The sequence below is a fragment of the Zalophus californianus genome, chromosome 1 (assembly GCF_009762305.2).
Source record: "Zalophus californianus isolate mZalCal1 chromosome 1, mZalCal1.pri.v2, whole genome shotgun sequence".
NCBI classification, from domain to species: Eukaryota; Metazoa; Chordata; class Mammalia; order Carnivora; family Otariidae; genus Zalophus; species Zalophus californianus.
Window position 1 is genome coordinate 65,655,769 of NC_045595.1, and position 20,019 is coordinate 65,675,787.

A 20,019-nucleotide genomic window follows, 5' to 3' on the forward strand; every position below is an offset into this window, starting at 1 on the left:
CCTTTTTTGTTGTTACACTAAAACTGGAAATTTGCTGGTAAAGAAATCTGTTCGGTTAGTTTCAATTTCTCAAACAGTAGAACCCATCCTGGAGTTGAGATTACAGGCATAAACTCTCAGAAAGCATTTCACAGTGACTTATTAATTATACTACTTCACAGAAGAAATCACAAGTCCTTAACACGGGGGTCTTTTAAAACATAAATATATGTCACTTTTTAAAAAAATCCATGAAAAATAGAGAACTCTGCAAATACACTTCTTTCCCCTCATTCCTGTGATGTCACAGAAACAACAAACGATATTTTAAATAAGTAAATGAAAATGAAAACATAGATGGGGCAATGTGGGGCAGGGACGTTAAATGAAAAACAGCTTCTCCCCCATGTGAAAATTTCCTGACCCTGGCAATTGCGATGACCCCCACCTGTCCAACTGCATCCCACTCCAACACATACACCCCAACGGGCTGCCTTCAACTTGCCACCTACTTACCCACTACAGGGGTGGGGGAGTGTTTCTAGGGAAACACATCCACATAACTTCAGTAAACACACTAACCATCTATTAAGTATTAATCAGTCCAGTCCTTCATTCATGCACACAGACCATCCAAAGGGCAGAAGATAATTAAAGAAAAGCAATAGCACAAAAGAGAAACAAGAAAGTGAATCTACTCACCCCAAAAGAAACAAATAATTCAGAGAAGAGGAAGATGTTCTTTTAGGAAAAAAAAAATTCAATATTCTTAAATGCCACTCAAGAAGAGGCGGCACATATAAAACAAGCAAAAGCTGCCATAGATTAGAAAAAATCAGAGAGCAAGAGTTCTTAGAAATTAAAACTGAGTTTCCAAATTAAGACAAATGCAATGGGCAAGCTGAGTTATAAAAGGGAAAGCTGTAGACCAAGTTAAAGGTCTGGGAAGAAAAAATACCTAGAAAACAGTAGGGAAAAGTAGAGAGACTTGTTATAAATTCAGGAAGCTCAGCCATTTAATACTTGCAGCAAAGAGACATCAGAAGGGAATAAAATGATAGAAGATAAATTTCCCTGAGCTAAAAAAGTTAGATTGAGAGGGGTCAACAAGAGCCAAGTGAGAAGAATGTATAAGGACCCACACCAAGAAACTTCCCAGGGACATTTCAAAACTCGAAGGACAGAGAAAATCCTAGAAGGGAAAATAAATGAGACTGATATCAGACTTCTAATCAGTAGCAAATGGAGGTTAGAATACAATGACACAATTTCCTCAAAGTTGGGAGGAATGAGGTTTTACAGCATATTTCATAAACCTAAGATCCTGTGCATTGTCCTACACAGCAGCAACAGCTGCATCAAACTGACCCATCACTGATGGTGAAACATTCCAATTTTAAAGATGTGGAGATAAATTGCAATTTAGAATCGATGAAATACAATGCCTATATTCGAAAACACGATGCCCATATTCAACCAATATAAAGACAACATAAAGACATTTTCAAAAATTCCGTAAGTCCATGCCTCCTCCAGAAGAAACTTGAGCAGGTATACTAACAAATCAAGAGAGAAATCTAAACAGACAACATGAGCCACAAAGTCATATATGAGTGCAAGAACTAAAGGAAGCATTTATACACACACACACACACACACACACACACACACACACACACACACACTGGGGCTGAAGTCTAAATAAAAAGTCTAAATAAGGTCCAAACAGTATATATACGTACATACGTGTATACACATAGGGTTCATTAAACTGGGATGCTTCAATGGTATCACATTGAAAGAGCGAAGTTTTCAGGACGTTTGGTGGTTCTTTTCTATGGGTTCTGTTATGCTACCAGTTGTAGAACGTAGTTTACATAACCATTTACATAATCATACTACCACCATGTAAATGCGATTTACTGGTTTTTCATTTCTACAGTTCATCTATGGATGAAGCCCAGAAAACCCAAGAGCTAAGGAACAGAATGTAAATGACACAAATGACATTACTGGGCAAAATTCATCAGTTGGAACGAACTTGTTGCATTTCATCCTATACAGCAGCCAGTCAATAAATGCTGTCCCAAACTGATAAACCATATCTATTTCAGAGATATGAACATATTTTAAATTGTTGGTTGTAGTTGCTTCTGAGGAGTAGGCTTGATTTTTTGTTAGCCCCTCTTCTGTATGACTTTTTTTCCTTTTTATACTGTGTGCATGCATGGGGAAAAAAAAAAAATCACCCAAACTACCCAAAGGTGGACCTGGCAAAGTGATCAGGATGTCACAGACACTCTCTAAATAAGAGTTGTCTCACAGGGGTGCCTGGGTGGCTCAGTCGTTAAGCATCTGCTCAGGTCATGATTCCAGGTCCTGGAATTGAGCCCTGCATCGGGCTCCCTTCTCGGCGGGAAGCCTGCTTCTCCCTCTCCCACTCCCCCTGCTTGTGTTCCCTCTCTCGCTGTGTCTCTCTCTGTCAAATAAATAAATAAAATCTTTAAAAAAAAAAAAAGAGTTGTCTCTGTCTTTCAAAAAAAAGCAAACAAGTTTTCCAAGACTGGGGGTCTCACTTCCATCTTCATATACTAAGAAAGTATAAACTGATTTGTATCTAATGTCACAGGACCCGTTTTACCACCCATCTCCCAAAAAGTTATTTCACTAGAAGCTGTACCTGATAGGTCCTTAGAACATGCAGCCAGCTTTGCCAAGTGACTGTTGATTTTCTCAATGGCTTTGAAGTTCTTATTCCTCTTCAGGACATCCATGGCAGAACGGGACTGTCGATCCAGCAGGGTAGGGTCTGCCCCAAAGCTCAGGAGCATCTGCACATCCTCTGTTTGCCCTAGACCGGGCCAAAAGGAGAAAGGGGGGCTGTCATGGTCCCTTCCATAAGGAGACGTCCCCATGAGTGCTCTTCCTCCCAGTTCCCTGCCCAAGCAGCCTGGGGCAAGGGGACCAGTGTCACTCTGCTCATAGAATCTAAACTGCTGGCCTTGGGCAATCCACCCAACTCCCCGAAGCAAGGAGTCCTGTGTGGAGTGAGCAGGACAATAGCTCTGAAGAGGTTCAGAAGTGCGCTCCTCTCTACCTTTCTGCCCTCTCCCTGGCAACGAGCAAGGAGAGGGGGAATCTGGTTACTAGGCAACAGTTACAGCTGTAAGGATAACAGCAAGCCGTGACTTCAGATTTCTTTATTCCCTAGAGAGGAAACAGAATATTCTTCCAGAAAAAAAAAAAAAAAAAAAAAAAGCCTGTCTGGGGATTGGAAAAGAAAGTGGCAATTGCCTTTGCATCGGGGTCTTTTTGTTGTCACCGTTTCCACCCTCCCAGCCCCAACCCTCTGGCTGCCAGCTCCATTTGCTGCTTTGACATATCTATTTGCCAAGCATCAAGGTGTCTCCATGATCACAGATGCAACAGTTTCCTGAATGGAACGGGTGTATCCCTGGGGGTACAAAGACTGACATGGGCACAAAGAGTTCAGCAAATCAATGCCTGATCCCCATGCTTTCCTAAAATCCACTGCCTGGACAAGGCACCTGTACTCCAGGTATCGTCCTGTTCAGGGCGCTCTCCTTTTCCATCTCCCCAGTCACAACTGCCCTTCTCGCATTTACAAAAATGAGACAAAATTAAAAAGTCAAACGTTTTACCCTCGGAGTATCTCACTGAGGCAGGCAGAATTCCAAGACAGTCCCCAGGATTCCCAACCCCTGGTGCACACACACCTTCTCCCCCAGTTACTCAATCAAATATGAATCTAAACGTGATGAGACTTTGCAAATGTAATCAAGGCCCCAAAGCAGCTGACCTTAAGATAGGGAGATTACCCTGATCTAATCACATGAGCCATAAAGGTCAAAGGTCCAGAGGTCAGAAAGAGGGCAAAGATTTAAAACATGAGAGGGAATAAAAAAAATAAAAAATAAATAAAATATGAGAGGGAAGTGATTGCATAAAAAATTCTCCCCTGCTGGCTTTGAAGAGAGAGGGGGCTACATGACAAGGACTATGTGTGGCCTGCAGAAGCTGAGAGCAGCCTCCGGCTGACAGCCAACGAGGGAACAAGGACCTCATTCCTACAACCAGAGGGAACTAGATTCTGCCACAACCATGTGACCATGAAAGAAAGCCCACAATTCCAGATGAGAACACAGCCTCTGTCAGTACCTTGATTTCAGCCTCGGGAGACACTGAGCAGAAAACTCAGTCACATCATTTCAGACTACTGACCTACAGAACTGTGAGCTGGTAATGATTTTGAGCCACCAAGTTTATGGTGATTTGTTACAGAGAACTAGTTACTAATTAATGTATTGCCCCAAAGGCAGTGAAAATTCCTGACTTCCAGAGTGTCCACTGAAGGGAAAATTAGGTGCCTGCCAAGCCCCTTTTAAAAGGCGCTACAGGGCACCTGGGTGGCTCAGTCGGTTAAGCATCTGACTCTTGATTTAGGCTCTGGTCATGGATCAGGCCCTGAAATCAGGCTCCATGCTCAGCAGGGAGTCTGAGATTCTCTCCCTCTCTCCCTCTCCCTTCGCCCCTCCCCCTGCTCTAGTGCTCTCCCTCTTTCTCTAAGTAAAGCTCTAAAAAATTAATGAAATAAAAAAATAAAAGGTACTATAATCTACCCTCCTCTTACTGCCCTCCAAAATTATTATTTTCTTCTTTAATAATTAATTACAGAAGATTTTAATGTATTTCTGTTGCTTTGATATCTGTAGTAATAATTTTGTAATAATTAAATCTAGAAAAAAAATTAACCCCTAGAGTCTTAAATCACAGAAATTTTTTTCTAATTTAAAGCTATACAAGTACTTCTATTCCAGAAGAAGATCACTGGATGACTAATAAGATTTTCAAGCATAAACTATATGAGGGTAAACTTCTTTCTGAAAAGTAAACTAGAGATATGATCCCAAAAAAAGGAAGGTACAATTTGATATTTTTGACTATTAAAGAGCTGGTCCACAATTTTTTAAATACATGTTTGAGGGTATAAAGTTGCTGTAGTATTTATATTCTATTATATGCAACTAAAGGAGTGAGATAATAGTCTTATTTTAAAATATCTGTGTACACAATTCTGAAAATTACCTTTTCTTACATATTTTTGACTCACAGACAAAAAAGTCTATGCGTCAATATAAAAACATGTAAAGAGGTACATAGGTTTTCAAAATTCTTGAGGATAAGGAAGCAAAATTTGAAAACATACTAGACTTTTTTTTTTAATTGACTGCATCCATTAGCCCTTTTCCTGATAACACCACCTCAGTTTTCCTTTGGAAAAGCACCTTTCCCCCCCATTTTTAGCCTACCTGATCTGACGCGAGTAAACACATTCAGTCACGACGACATACTCAACCACTGCCCCAGCCCGAGCTCGGGGGGCGGGGGGGGGGGGATAAACATTTGATCAGAATCTGACCAACCAGATCATTCCATTCTCTGGCTCTGCCCCCAGCCCCAGATCCAGGGGTGAACACCTGATCAGGATCTAGCCAATCAGATCATTCCATCCTTCTGGCTCTACTGATTGGTTCCTGGAGGCATGTGACCAAAGTCAAGTCACGGAGGCGCATTCCTAGGACTTTAACTGAAATACCGAGTAGAAATATCCTCTTTGGCTGAGACTGACAAATAGGCATAATATAAACCTATTATCAGGTGGCTTCAACGGAAAGAGAGCCTGCCTAAGAATAACCCTAACGCAGAAGAAAGCAGAGCTGGGAGACAGGGCAGATTCTTGAAGATGTCTCTGGAGCACCTGGAGCAAACTCTGGACGACTGAGTCCCCTGAGCCAATAAATTCCCTTTCTTGCCTAAACCAGTTTGAGTGTCTGTAACCTATAACCAAGTCAGACACAACTACTGATCTGGCCTCATGGCAGTTCCAGAAGGTGATCATTTCTAAGCTTTAGGTCCTGGTAATTCCCTGAGCCTGAACCCCTGGGCCTCCCAAACCACATGGATCGGGAGCCAGGAGGACCATCATAACAACGTCCACCCACCAAAATGCCAACAGAACTGATGATTTCAGAGGCTCTGTGATGCTACAATTATTTTAAGTGGTGAATTTGGAATTTGGGCCACATTAAAGTATCTGGAAAGTTCCTGACTCTCCATGTATCAGAAAAGTATTTAAGATGTAGATAATCTCTGGGGCGCCTGGGTGACTCAGTCGTTAAGCGTCTGCCTTCAGCTCAGGTCATGATCCCGGGGTCCTGGGATCGAGTCCCGCATCGGGGAGCCTGCTTCTCCCTCACCCACTCCCCCTGCGTGTGTTCCTGCTCTTGCTATCTCTCTCTCTGTCAAATAAATAAATAAAATTAAAAAAAAAAAAAAAAGATGGAGATAATCTCATACACTTTTGGGGCAACCTTTCCAGGGTTCAAGTTAACAATAGTTTTCAAAAGCCAAATACATCCCTCCATGCTAACAACATCCTCAAACTGCACATATGTTTTTACTTATACATTATAGAATATTTGTGGGGGGAGCCTGAGTGGCTCAGCTGGTTAAGCAACTGCCTTCGGCTCAGGTCATGATCCTGGAGTCCCGGGATCAAGTCCCGCTTCAGGCTCCCTGCTCAGTAGGGAGCCTGCTTCTCCCTCTGACCCTACCCCTTCTCATTCACTTTCTCTCTCTCTCTCTCAAATAAATAAATAAAAAATATTTGTGGGGAAAAATCATAAGATATTGCTAACATTGGTTTCTCAGGTTAAAGGACAGAAACTCTCAATGTATACTTTTTGTATCTTTTGATTTGTGAATGTAATCTATTTAAAATTTAAATAAAGTGAGTTTATCCAAATAAATAAAATGTACAGTTCTTTGAACAAGCAATCTCTCAACTAGGAAATAATCCTACAGATATATTCCCACCAGTTCACAAAGATATATATAGGAAAATATTCTCTGAGCATTGTTTCTGGTAGCAAAATAACTTGAAAACCATTTAATCATCCATTAGCACAGTATAGTCATGTCAGAGAACACTGTGAGCTGTTAAAAAGAAATGAAATAGTTATGCAGGTACAGTTAGGGACAGATGGCCAAGATTATTGTTCAGGGAAAAAGCAAGTTGCTGAACAGAATGTAGAGTATGTGCACATTCATATTTAAAAGAGGAAAAGAAAAATTGGCAAGACTCACCAAAAAAATGCTTGGTAGACTTTGTGAAAGAGAATTTACTTTTTATCACATATCTTTTTAACGTGTTTGAATTCTTTTTTTTTACCAAGAGCGTGCCTTTCAATTTCTTTTTATTTTTTTACTTTTAAATTTTTTTTGATTGAATAAAATTCATCCTTTGAAAGTATACAATTTAGTGGGTTTCAGTATATTTAGGAAGTTGTGTAATCACCACTATCCAATTCCAGAACATTTCATCACCCCAAAAAGAAACCTTATATGCATTAGCAGTCACTCCACATTTCCTCCTGCCCCACCCCCAGGGCAACCAGTAATCTGATTCTGTCTCTAGGGATTTCCTTATTCTGGACATTTCATATAAAAGAGATCATGCAATATGTGACCTTTTGTGTCTGGTTTCTTTCCTTCAGCATAACATTTTAAGGTGCATCCTTATTATAGCGTGTATCAGTATTTTGTTCTTTTTTATGGCTGAATAATATTGCATTGTCTGGATGTACCGCATTTTGTTTGTCCATTCAGCAGTTGGAGATTTGGGTTGTCTGCATGGTTTTGGTTGTTATGAGTAATACTGCTATGAGCATTCATGTACAAATGTTTGAATATGTTTTCATTTATGTGAGGCAAATACCTAGGAGTAACGTTGCTGAATCATATGGTAACTATTTGAGTAAGTGCCAGACTTTTTTCCAAAGCAGATGCACAATTTTTCATTCCCACCAGCAATGGGTCCCAAATTTTCCACATCCTTGTCAGTACTTGTTGCTGTCCACCTTTTTTTATTTCAGCCATCTTGGTGTGGAGTCTACTTCTGATTTTTAAACTAGTTTTTGAAAGGTGATTCAAAGAAGCCTATATGAAGGGGTGCCTGGGTAGCTCAGTTGGTTAAGCGTCTGCCTTTGGCTCAGGTCATGATCCCAGGGTCCTGGGATCGAGCCCCGCGTTCGGCTCCCTGCTCAGCGGGAAGCCTGCTTCTCCCTCTCCCACTCCCCCTGCTTGTGCTCCTTCTCTCTCTCTCTGTCAAATAAATAAAATCTTTAAAAAAGAGAAGTCTATATGAACAATGAGACCAGTAGAATAGAACAGAAAGTCCAGAATTAGTGGCATCTCAAATTCCTGAGGTCATGAGAACACTTATAAACAAATGATGCTGAGACAAATAGGTAGCCACCTGGAAAATGGTAAAACTAGATCCTTACATGAAACTCCAATGGATCAGGGATCTAATTAAAAAGGAAACCATAGAGGCACCAGAAAAAAATAATAACTCTTTAACTTGGATGTTCAGAAGGTTTTTTTAACTCTGACTCCAAATACAGGAACAATAAATCAATAGATTGATAAATTTGACTACATAAAAAGAAAACATCTCCATGACAAAAAAGCCCAAAGTCAGAAGACAAGTGACAAACTGGGAGGGGGGGAATTCATAACTTATACCACAGACAAAGAGCTAATGAACAAAGAATTCTTAAAAATTGAGGACAAAGGACCAAAATCTCTGTAGAAAAATGGGAAACAGACATGAACATATAACTTGGCAAAAAAAGATTAAAAAATGGTTCTCAACTGTATTTTAAAAAATCCAAACCCACACATAAACAAAGAGATGCAAATTAAAACAAACTTGAGATACCAATTCACACCTCTCAAGACCAGAAAAAACTTAGAAATATAACAACAAAATTCTGTTGATGAGACTGTGGGGAAAGAGGCATTCTCCTCCATTACGGGTGGTTGTGCAAATTGGTACCATCCTTCCGAATGGAGATTTGACAATATCTAACAGACCTACATATGCATTCATGCATATGAACGAATATGGAGTGATTTCCAGGACATACTGTTAATGAAAAAAAAGCCAGGTGCCAGGCAGAATCTATAGAATGGGGCCCTCCATGTAAAAAAGGAGGTGTAAGAAAATACACATATGTCTGCTCATTACTGCAAAAGGAATCCAGAAAGAATGAGCCTAAAAAAAAAAAAAAAAGAAAGAAGGAAAGAAAAAGAAACTGATCACCTACAGGGGGTGAATGGGAAAGGGGCAGAAAAAGGGGGTAAGTGGAAACTTAGGGGGGTCAAGGGACGAGGAAGAAGTGACACTTCTCTGAGTATATCTTTCTGCGAAGTTCAGACATCTAGAACCATAGTAACTTTTCACATATGTGCCTTCCACATACCAAAATATAAACAAAACCAATCAGGATGTGAGGAGAACCCTAAAACAGAATGCAAACACTGAAAAATATACCTAAGTGTACTACAAATGAGCAAAATAACCATAGTAAATAGGGTGGGGAGGAAAATAACTTAGTATCTTGACTAGATGCTATAAAACTGAAGACAAAAAGAACTGAACACAAACATAAAATGAACATAAAACAAACATACATCTATTTAGATGTGTTTCTCAAAGGGACATGGGTTAGCAAGTCTGAAACTCTTAAAACTGAAAAAATAAATATATTATAGATGAGAGATGTTACAAATTTTAAAAAGCTAAATGACCATGGTGTTGGACCAGAATCAGAGGTATCAGCATAAACTCATGGTTTTTAATACAGAGACACAGTAATACAGATGTGTGTATTCATGGGTTAGTACATGACCATATGCTTCCTCCCTCTGTCTGCTGAGAAGGCCTAGAAATAATGACACTTCAGTAGCAATGATCACACCAAGTAGCAGACCTTGTTTTCTACACCATTCTTTAACAAAAGGAACTGGGGATCCTTGGAGGAATGGGAGACACAGAAAATTCAAGGTGAGCCTGAAGCAACTTGTGGTATCTGAAAGTAAGGAAGTGCTCAGAAAAGGATGGGGCTTGTCAAAGGAACACGGGAGCCAACCAGAAGAAAGGAGTGCCTAATGGCCAAAGCTGGAACAATTTGAGCAACTATGGATTTTATCCCATAGAATAAATATCCATGAGTCCATACATACATACATACATACATACAGAGAAGGGACAGCTCTTCATTGCAACAGAATTCCAAGTAATAAATGTAGAAGGAAAGAAGAAAATAAAAAATCAACATTAATTGAAGATCACAGTGATAACTGATGCTGACAAGATCCACCAACGAAAATAAAATTAGTGTGCAAAAATTTAAAGAGAAGCAGCGTATTTGCATAGCCTCAAAGTATCTCCTCCGAGATATTTAACAACTACAAAGGGAAAGATGGTAACTTTACAAGGGAGAAATCCCATGGATCCCACCTCAACCAACTAATCAAGGTTAACATCACAAGACATATTGGCATGATGAACTCCGTAATATAATACGGAGAAGACCACAAACTCATTTCTGTTGTATTCTTAGCAAAAATGCATAACTTTATTCCAATCATGAGAAAAACATCAAACAAACTCAAATTGATAGACCATCTACCAAACAACTGACCAATCTTCTTCAAAAGGGTCAAGGGCATGGAAAACTGAGGAACTGTCAAAGACTGGAGGAGACTAAGGAGCCCTGACAAGTAAATGCAGTGTGGGTCTCCAAATGGACAAAGGACATTAGTGAAAAAAGGGTGAAATTCGCACGAGATCTGTGTATTAGTTGACAGCACTCTGTCAATGTTAACTTCTTGATTTTGATAACTAAACCCTGACATATAACATGCTAAGATTAAGGGAAGCTGGGTGAGGATATACAGAAACTCTTGGAACTATTTTTGCATCTTCTCTGTATGTCTAAAATTAGTTCAAATTGAAGATTTAAAAAAAAAAAAAAGGTGAGCTCTCCCGAAAGAGAGAAAGGGGACGTGGGTAGTGAGAGAGAGGTAGAATTAAGAGGAGAAGCAGCCTATTAAGAGTCGTGAAGGCTCATTCGGTAGCGGCCGGGGGGGCAGGCCATGTTACACCTGCATGAAGAAAGGGCCATCTCTTGACTTCTTATGTTTATTCTCCCATGTTTCAGAAAGTCAGGAAGGTTTCAGCATTTGTAAGAAATAGTATTAAGTTGTGCTGTCCAATATGGCAGCCACGAGGCACAGAGGTGGCTACTGAGCACCTGTGGCTAGCCAACAAGGAGATGGGCTAGCAGAGCAAAATATATGCTGGATTTCAAAGACTTAGCACAAAACTGAAACACAGAATGTAAAATGTCTCCATACTTTTTATACTAATTACACATATGTTGGATAGATGGGTTGGATAGATGGGTTAAAATATATCACCAGGGCACCTGGGTGGCTCAGTTGGTTAAGCGACTGCCTTCGGCTCGGGTCATGATCCTGGAGTCCCCAGGATTGAGTCCCACATCGGGCTCCCCGCTCAGCGGGGAGTCTGCTTCTCCCTCTGGCCCTCTCTCCTCTCATGCTCTCTCTCTCTCTCTCTCTCTCTCTCTCTCTCAAATAAATAAATAAAATATTAAAAATAAAATAAAATATATCACTAAAATTAATTTCACCTATTTTGCTTTACTTTTTCATAAGACTACCAGAAATTTCTAGAATTTTGTATGTGGCTCTCATTATGCTTGTACTGGAAAGCACTCGTTTAAGTCCCAGGAAATGGAATGCTTGCCAAGTTATCGATGCATACAGTAGGAATCTAAGGCTCTGCATGCATATAAACTACCCAAACACTGCTCAAACCACCTGGATTTCAGGAGACTTGGAGTTGTGTTTCTTTGCAAACCAAAGAGTCTTGTCTGGAAATCCTTTTTCTTGGGCATTTTCTGGCTGGGGAAGTGTAAGGAGAGCACAGTGATTGGAGGCACAGATTTTAACCGTAAATTACCAGGCTAACGAGAGCTTTAGCACAGAGGTGTGCTGGAACCAGCTCACACCAGTCCACAAGCGCCAACTGTCGAATATCTAGAAATGCTACAAGATGGTTGGTAAACATGGCCATTATTAACAACTAACTTATTTAAACTTACAATAAATAAATTATATTAAAAACAAAACTCATCACTTCCCAATTATTTTACTATGCTTTGCTATTGTCTATGATGAGGTTTCTTTACATCTATCTTAACATGGATCTGTGTGGGGGCACCTGGGTGGCTCAGTTGTTAAGCGGCTGCCTTCGGCTCAGGTCATGATCCCAGGGTCCTGGGATAGAGCCCCGCATCGGGCTCCCTGCTCAGCAGGGAGACTGCCTCCCCCTCTGCCACTCCCCCTGCTTGTGTTCCCTCTCTCACTGTGTCTCTCTCTGTCAAATAAATAAATAAAATCTTTAAAAAATTGATCTGTGTGGTAAAAATACAATATGATGGTATGCTACTGCACATGTCCCAGCCCCATGTTCAAAGACATCACATTAATAGCTTGAAATCAACCATGGTGGGAGTATCTATACCAAGGAAATTGGCAAACACCACAATTCGGGGCTTTTCTTTTTGAAGATCCAGTTGTCAAGCATTTGCCAGAAAACCATGGTCTCTCAGAGGGTACTAAAATTCAAAGGACACCAAAAAGACAGACAGTACCAAGAGCTGGCAAAGACTTAGAAAAATTAGAATCTTTGTGCATTGCTGGTGGGAGCATAAAATGGTTCAGCCACTTTGGAAACTGGTCTGGCAGTTCTTCAAGAGATTAAATATAGAGTTACCAAGTGATCCAGCAATACCATTCCTAGGTATCTACCTGAGAAAAATGAAAATATATTCCAAAAGCAAAGACATATATATAAAAATTCACAGCAGCATTATTCATAAGAGCTGAACAAATGTCCATCTGCTGATGAATGGACAAATAAGATGTGCTTCATCTATACAATGGGATATTATTTGGTTTGAAAGCATGCTCGGTGAAGGAAGCCAGTCACAAGACTGTATGATTCCATTTCTATGAAATACCCAGAATAGGCAAGTCCCCGGACACAGAAGGTAGATTAGTGGTTGCTTAGGGCTGGAGAGGGAGGGGGAAATGGGGAGTGACTGTTAATGGAGACGAGGTTTCTTTTGAAAATGATGAAAACGTTTTAAAGGTTGATTGTGGTAATGGTTGCATAACTGTGAATGTACTAAAAACATGGATGTGGATGCTTTAAACAGGTGAATTATATGGTATATGGATTATATTTCAATAAAGCTCAAAACAGTATCTACAGCTCACCCTTTCTCCATTTGCCCAGATGTGGGTTCCTGGGACACAGTCCAGTGGGGAATAACATTAGAGAAATACCCCTCACTGTGCTCCTCCAGGACACGCTGAAGACACAAAACTCTAAGTTCCCAGGAGGACCCAGCAGGCTAGGGGTCCCCAACCGGACGCCTCTGGGCTCTGTCTAGTCCTGTTTAATTTTGAGCAGACATTTTATAATCATGAGTTGTCTTATTTTTAAAAAAAAAAACATCTTTCCAACGTCTCCTGCCATCAGAAGATGGCCTAGTTCCCATGATCGGCAGGAGGCTGTGGCCACACCGAGCCAAACTCCCCAGCCCTCCCTGTCACCTCCCTTCCACGGGGGCTAGGAGTCCATTACCATTCATCATCACAGCTGTAACATTATTATAGAACAAAATGTGCTGTCTCCATGGGTTTCCAGAAAGGCGAGAGGCATCAGAGAGCCTTCCTGTTTCACAGGCTAACAAGGTATGTCTGCATCAAAAGAAGCAGCTTATCCTTGCATGCATCAGCCTCACTCTTCGTCGTAGTCTGTCTGGCCCTGGTGAGTATGGTGGATGAAATCCCTGTGTTAGATTCTACAGTGGCCAAGAAGCAGGACCATGTCTGTGGTCTGGTTCACAGCGTATCTCTGGTAACAAGTGCAGATTTGACATGAAATAAAGCACTTAGTACCGCGTGATGAGGGAGAGAACAAGTGCAGCCAGAAGCCCCTGTCCTTGAGACATTCAATCCCACGGAAGCCACTGAAGCGGAAAGAGCACGTGGAACCCCGCCATTCTTCCTTCTCTCGCCACCCCCCCCACCCGTCTTTTCTGCATACAGCCTGCCCTCCCCGTCATGCTTAATTCAAGGTGAGGTTTAGTCCTGAGCCTGTCCCAGGATGGATGGGAAATACGTGCGGTCGGTTGTGTGGGCTCTCTAATGCCTGAGGTCATCCAGCCCATAGCGCACCCTCCAGCCCATAGCGCACCCTCCAGCCTGCTTACGCTTGATGAGGTATCCTGGGTAGGGGGCCGCGGCGACGACGTGGAGGACAGTGCAGCCATCCTCGTCCTTCTGGTTGATGCGGCCTTTCCACTCGGGCTTGTGGTCCATTAACCACCTGAAAAGATGGTTTTCCTCTGAAGGGAATTAAAATGAGTGACTGATGTTATTTTCTACAGACAGAAAATCAATAACGCACATCAGTGTGTAGCGCCATGAGGGAACCAAATGGGGAATCCCACACACATTTGACACTCAACACAAATAGGCCCGGGAGACACAGAGTCTGTAAATTAAAAGGATGAATTCTAGAATGTTATTCATAATAAACTCAGCCAGTTTCCCTAGAAGCAGAGCCTGAGACAAGGATTCCTGTACATGTGAGTTATTGACAGGGAGCTCAGGAAAGAGACTGAGGGAAGCAGGACAAGGCAGGGGAAGGAGGCAAGCAGAGATGTGGTCTCAGCTGATTCAGCCTCAGCCCGATCCCACAGGGAGCTCTGGAGCATGAACAGCACCAGTGTTGACCCACCATGAGGCGGGGGCTAACATTTTGTACCGCATGTCAGTTAGTCAAGAGCTACAAAACACCTCTAAGGAGGGGGTGAGGTTGAGGGAGAACCTCTGTAGGACATGGTGCATATTGGCAAAAAGCAGCCTCTGGGGAAGGAGGCAGCTGTGAACCGGCAGGGTGTGATGGGGGCCCTGGTGGTAAAGAGGCTCCAGGCAGGGCATCAACAGCACCCATGTCAGGAATCAGGTCAATATCTGAAAAGACTACCCTACTCATTCCTATCGATAGGACATATATTTAAAAATTATTTTCCCAGGCTCCTTCCTTGTAGCTCCTGGGCTCAAGGAATGCCACATGCTTCTACCAACTCTGCAAACACCATTTGTCACCATGTCAGAGTTTTCCTCTGAGAAACAAATCAGGGATAAAGTTAAACAGCTGATCTTACTGATTCCTGCCTGTCCCCCCAGGAGCTAAAGTAAAGAGCAGACACAGTGGGGAATCGTGACTCTCACAACCAGAGACACACTTCTCTGGGCTCCAGATTCCTACTTGAAAACTGGTAGGACTGGATCAGATTGCTTTTAATCAGACTTTACTTTTAAACCTTTGATCCGCCAATTCCTGTGTGAGAATAAAACATCTCATGGACTCCCCAGTAGGAAATGGATAACAGCAAGGCAAATGTGGCTAAAGCAAAGCAGCGGCCCAGGTCTTGAAGCCCCTGGCCAACCCCCTCACTCTTTCATTCCTGGGAAGGCAACCCAGCCTAGAAGAGGAAGACTGTCTAGAAAATTCTCTTGGCCCTTTCTGGCTCTAAAACAGTATGGGTACATGTCGAACGCTGATGCCATACACGCTTGGAAAAGAAGAAAAACAAGCTTTTTTATCTAACGTGTGTATGTGATAATGAAAAAAATTAAATATTTTAAAATTTAAATCCTATCGCCAAGTGGTGAAGACTTAAAAAAAGAAAAAAAGAATTTTACGAACATCAGCGTTCTTTAGATGAACCACAAGCATTCTGTCTCAGCCAGAACCAGTGTTTCCCTTGGTATCAGCCCCCCGCACCACCACCACCATGGCAGTCAGCCCTCTGGCTAGAGAGAAAATGAACTTGAACAAGGGGGAAAGACCACCTGTGCCTTGGCCAGCTGGAAGAAACTCCACAGCCTCAGGGAGCTCTGCCCAGCAAAGGCTGTCTGTCCCAAGTCCCCTGCATGGGTCTCAGGACTCCTCTACCCCTAGCATCTGTCTAGGAACACAGAATCCTTTCAACTTGGGCCCCGTAGCTACCAGGTCCCAGGTGAAATAAAAACAATGCTGTTTACCCCGCTGCCTGCATGCATTTGAATAATCAAACTATTTGCATATTCAGATCATTTGAATATTCCACCTTCAGGTGGCTAAATTCTGGTTTCTCTTGAGCTCAGCAGAGCACGTGGGAGCTCAGGGCTGGGAGGGCAGCTCGGACAGCGTGTAACTGGAAGAACACTCACTTGCTCGGATACAGAGTTGCATGAGGGCATGAAGAGGGTATGGTCCTATAGTCTCAATACTTGCACCAAGGCAGATGAGCCACTGAACTAATTTGGGCACCTGTTCCATCTTCTCATAAAGTCCAATGAAGACGTATTGCTGGGGAAAAAACACACAGGAAGAATCATGGAAGTCACTCCGTCAATATGAAACTTCAAACTCCTTCATTCATAATGTTGGGGTTCAGTAAAACCTGGATAGCTGTGGCCCAAGCCTGAGATGATTATAAATAATAAATTTGCAGTGAGACAGCTGAAGTCCCCTTATACAAGCTGAGGTCCCAAATATAAGCCTGAGTGGCCTGACTTGAAACCGTATGTTTTAAGAAGCCACCTTACCTCAAAGAGACTCTTCAGTGTTAACCCTGGGACATGGATATTTCTCGGTAGCCGGTCTTTTCTCGCCGACAGAAGTAGGAATGACTGATGAGAAGGGAGAAAAAGAAAAAGCTGGAATAATCATGTTCTCCACATAGATTATTAGAGCAAAAGTTATCTTCAGGGTTAAAACAAGCAAAAAAACAAAAAACAAAATACCCTCCAGCCCTCTCTTTTTAAGCTACCTGCCAACCTTTACAGCCTGAGCTATAATCGAAGTCCCTCTGTCCAGCCAATGTCCTGTTCCTGCTGAGAGCTAAGCTCTCTCCACCTTTCCTCAAAGCCTGCTGAGGATAGCAGCACCAGTGGGTAAAAAAGTGATTCCGTGCAAAGTTTTGAGGCTTACTTAGCAAGCAGAAGAATCCAATCCTTTACAAGTAGCTCCTTCCAATTCATTCTTTAGCACTTTAGTGTTTCATAAGCCCCAAGTGTTTGGGGTCTGCTAGACCCTGTCGAGGCAGCTAATGAGCACCAACTGCATTTCAGAATTCCCAATGCCACATCCTGTAGCCCTATTAATGAATTCAGATTGGGCCATGGTGAGAGTATTGACACTACAGAAATTGACAAACATTTTTTTTCTCAGAGAGCCAGTTGTTAAACCACTGACGCCATCTAAAGTCACTGAAGAAACTGAATCCTGGAAAGGTTAAGCAATTTTTCCTAGGTCACACAGACAGCATGTCCTAAGAGGTCCCTACTGAAATCATCCAGGTGTGCCAACAGGTCTAAGGGCTCCAGGCTCTGGCATGGCCACAACTGGAGACCCAGGCTCAGCCTCAACCTCCGTCATGTATGCACCTGCTAGTGGACGTGGGACCCCAGGGACTGAGCCAATGACCACATCTTGCTTCCGGGTTTTCAGCCTGATGCCCACTCTTTGCTGCTCGCCCTGAACAGACCCCAATCTCAAATGACATGCTCAGGATTCTGCCAATCCTGATTGCTGACCTGGCCTTTTTTTTTTTTTTTTAACAAGATGTCTCTATTTCCATTAGGTGAAAAAAATTACTGGGGCCCCACAGCTGGAATATTGGACCAAGTAGACCTACCACTGGGCTGCATTCTCGGGCCTTCCCTTGCCTGCCTGCTTTCTCAAGAACTTTTAATATGGAAGTGAGCTTCAGGGAACTCATTGCTGGACTTTAGGGGATTTCCCATGAACCACCTGAAACTATACCCATAACTGTGTGTGTATGCAAAGAGAACCCCATCGATTTCATTAGATTTCCAATGGAATCCATGAGCTTTTTAAAAATTGAAGAATTCTGTATTCTAAAGTCATTTGCCCTGCCTGGCTCTAGAGAGCTTTTGGGTTGCCCTTGCTTTTGGTGACTTTTCTGCACTGCCCAGCTTTAGAAAGCCCAGCAGGCCCTTCCTGATCTAACTGCCAGCCTTGACCAGCCCTTTCCATGCTGACTGAGAGCCCACCATCAATGACAACTACTATTCACTGGGCATTCGGCGCACGCCAGGTATCATAAAGCTCTGTTAGCTCGGTGCTTGGCATACTGTAAGCCCGTGATAAACATTAGCTAATATTATTAGTAGGTGTTCTTGGTCCTTTATTTCTCATCCTCACCAAAACCCTGAAGAGTAAGTTTATATCCTGCATCTTACAAATGAGGAAATGAGGCTCAGAGGGGAAGTAATTAGCCCAAAATAGAAAGTGGAAGACTATGATTTGAGGAGGCATCTGTGTGACACTGAAGCCCAGGCTCACAGTCCGCTCTGTTCCTCCATTCTCTGGATTCCCAGCCCTGGGTTTGGTTCCTGCAGCCTCACTATGATCTGTGGGCAGCAGTCCCTTAAAGCTACACAGATGCAGTGCGCCTGGCTGGCTCAGTCAGTTAAGCGCCTGCCTTTGGCTCAGGTCATGATCCCAGGCTCCCTGCTCAGCCGGGAGTCTGCTTCTCCTTCTGCTCCTCCCCCGCCAACCCCCATGTTCACGCTCTCGCTCTCTCTCTCTCTTGCTCTCTCGTGCTCTCTCGCACACACGCACCCTCTCTCAAATAAATAAATAAAATCTTTAAAAAAATTTTTTTAATTAAAAAAAAAAAGCAGCACAGAATTGCTCAGAGCAACACAGGCAGGTCTTTTGAGCCCACACTAGCAAATGCAATAAAAAAAAGATGATGAAGATGAACATGCAATCGTTTATTTTCCTCATTCCACATTATCATTAGCACTTGAACTTGACACTTCTGTGATGACAATGAAGACACAGAGCAATAAGGGAGATAATACATTATATATAATGTGATATATAATACATTATATAATATATATAGTATATATAATGTGATAATCTGAGGGTGATAAACATTAGCTAATATTATTATTAGGTGTTCTGAATATGTTTCCTATCTTTAAAAAAAACAGAAACTGACTAATTAATAACTCTCAGTGACTTTCTATCTTTAATGATGGTGCAGTTAAAAAGTTATTTTGGCATCAAAATAAACAGATAATAAATTACAATCCCTTCCCCAGTGCAGGCAGAAAAAATCCATTTAGCCAAGAATGTACTTTCCCCACAAGAGAGCCATCTTCTTTTACTTACATGCCATAATCCTTTTTTTGCCAACTTTTCTATTACAGATTGCCACACTTCTGTTGAGAATCCGGTAGTAAAAATATGATCAAAACAGGGCAAGAAACTTTGCAAAACAATGGGGTCACCTGAAAGAAAGTTCCATAGTTTAGAAATTTTAACCCGGGCAGAGTCTAGAACATTTGGGAAAAGGTCCACAGATAGACAAATGGAAAATTAAAGATATCAGAAAGAGAGGCATTTTCAAAGTAAAAGTAAAGTCAAAGGCATTTTCAAAGTAAAAGTACTCTATAATGGAACGAAGTGGAAACACTTTAGGTTCATCTATAAACTCAATGCCCAAGAGTTAGGCAGTGGGATTTAGCTCTTCCATATGCCAAGCCCCGCAATACGCGCTAATATTTAACCCCTCAAACAGACCAATAAGGCACTGCCCTATTATCTCCACTTATAGAGGAGGAAATAGAAACTCAAAAGAAGTTAAAAAAAAATTTAAAAAATAGCACCTCACATCCTTTAAGAAAGATGTTGACAAATATTATTGTCACCCAACTGATGAGAAATGATGACAAATGAGGTCAGGCTTCACGGCATATCATGCAGCTAGTTAACAACAAAAACAAAGACGGGGACCCAGATCTACCAACTCTCTTAGTCAATACACATTCTTCTAACCTAGTGGTCCATTGCATCTCATGATCCTCCAAACCACATTTCTCAAACTCATGGATGAGATCATCCAAGGAGCAAGGGCAGGTGCCAGAATAACACGGCACCTCCTCCAGGATTGTCAACTTCCAAAAATAAGTAAATATCAAAAT

At 41.9% G+C, this 20,019-nt stretch overlaps 1 protein-coding gene across 5 annotated transcripts in view; it reads right to left on the reverse strand.

Annotated features, from left to right (window-relative positions):
• The window catches only part of TRANK1 (tetratricopeptide repeat and ankyrin repeat containing 1), a 100,303-nt gene that overhangs the window by 52,000 nt on the left and 28,284 nt on the right, over window positions 1–20,019 (reverse strand). For all 5 annotated transcript variants that reach the window (XM_035726657.1, XM_027582772.2, XM_027582775.2 and 2 more), the window contains 5 exons: window positions 19,208–19,326; window positions 16,606–16,689; window positions 16,228–16,366; window positions 14,217–14,351; window positions 2,660–2,830 (listed from right to left, as the gene is read on the reverse strand). In XM_035726657.1, the coding sequence (XP_035582550.1) occupies window positions 2,660–2,830; window positions 14,217–14,351; window positions 16,228–16,366; window positions 16,606–16,689; window positions 19,208–19,326 (648 nt within the window). The remainder of the gene's footprint in view (window positions 1–2,659; window positions 2,831–14,216; window positions 14,352–16,227; window positions 16,367–16,605; window positions 16,690–19,207; window positions 19,327–20,019) is intronic.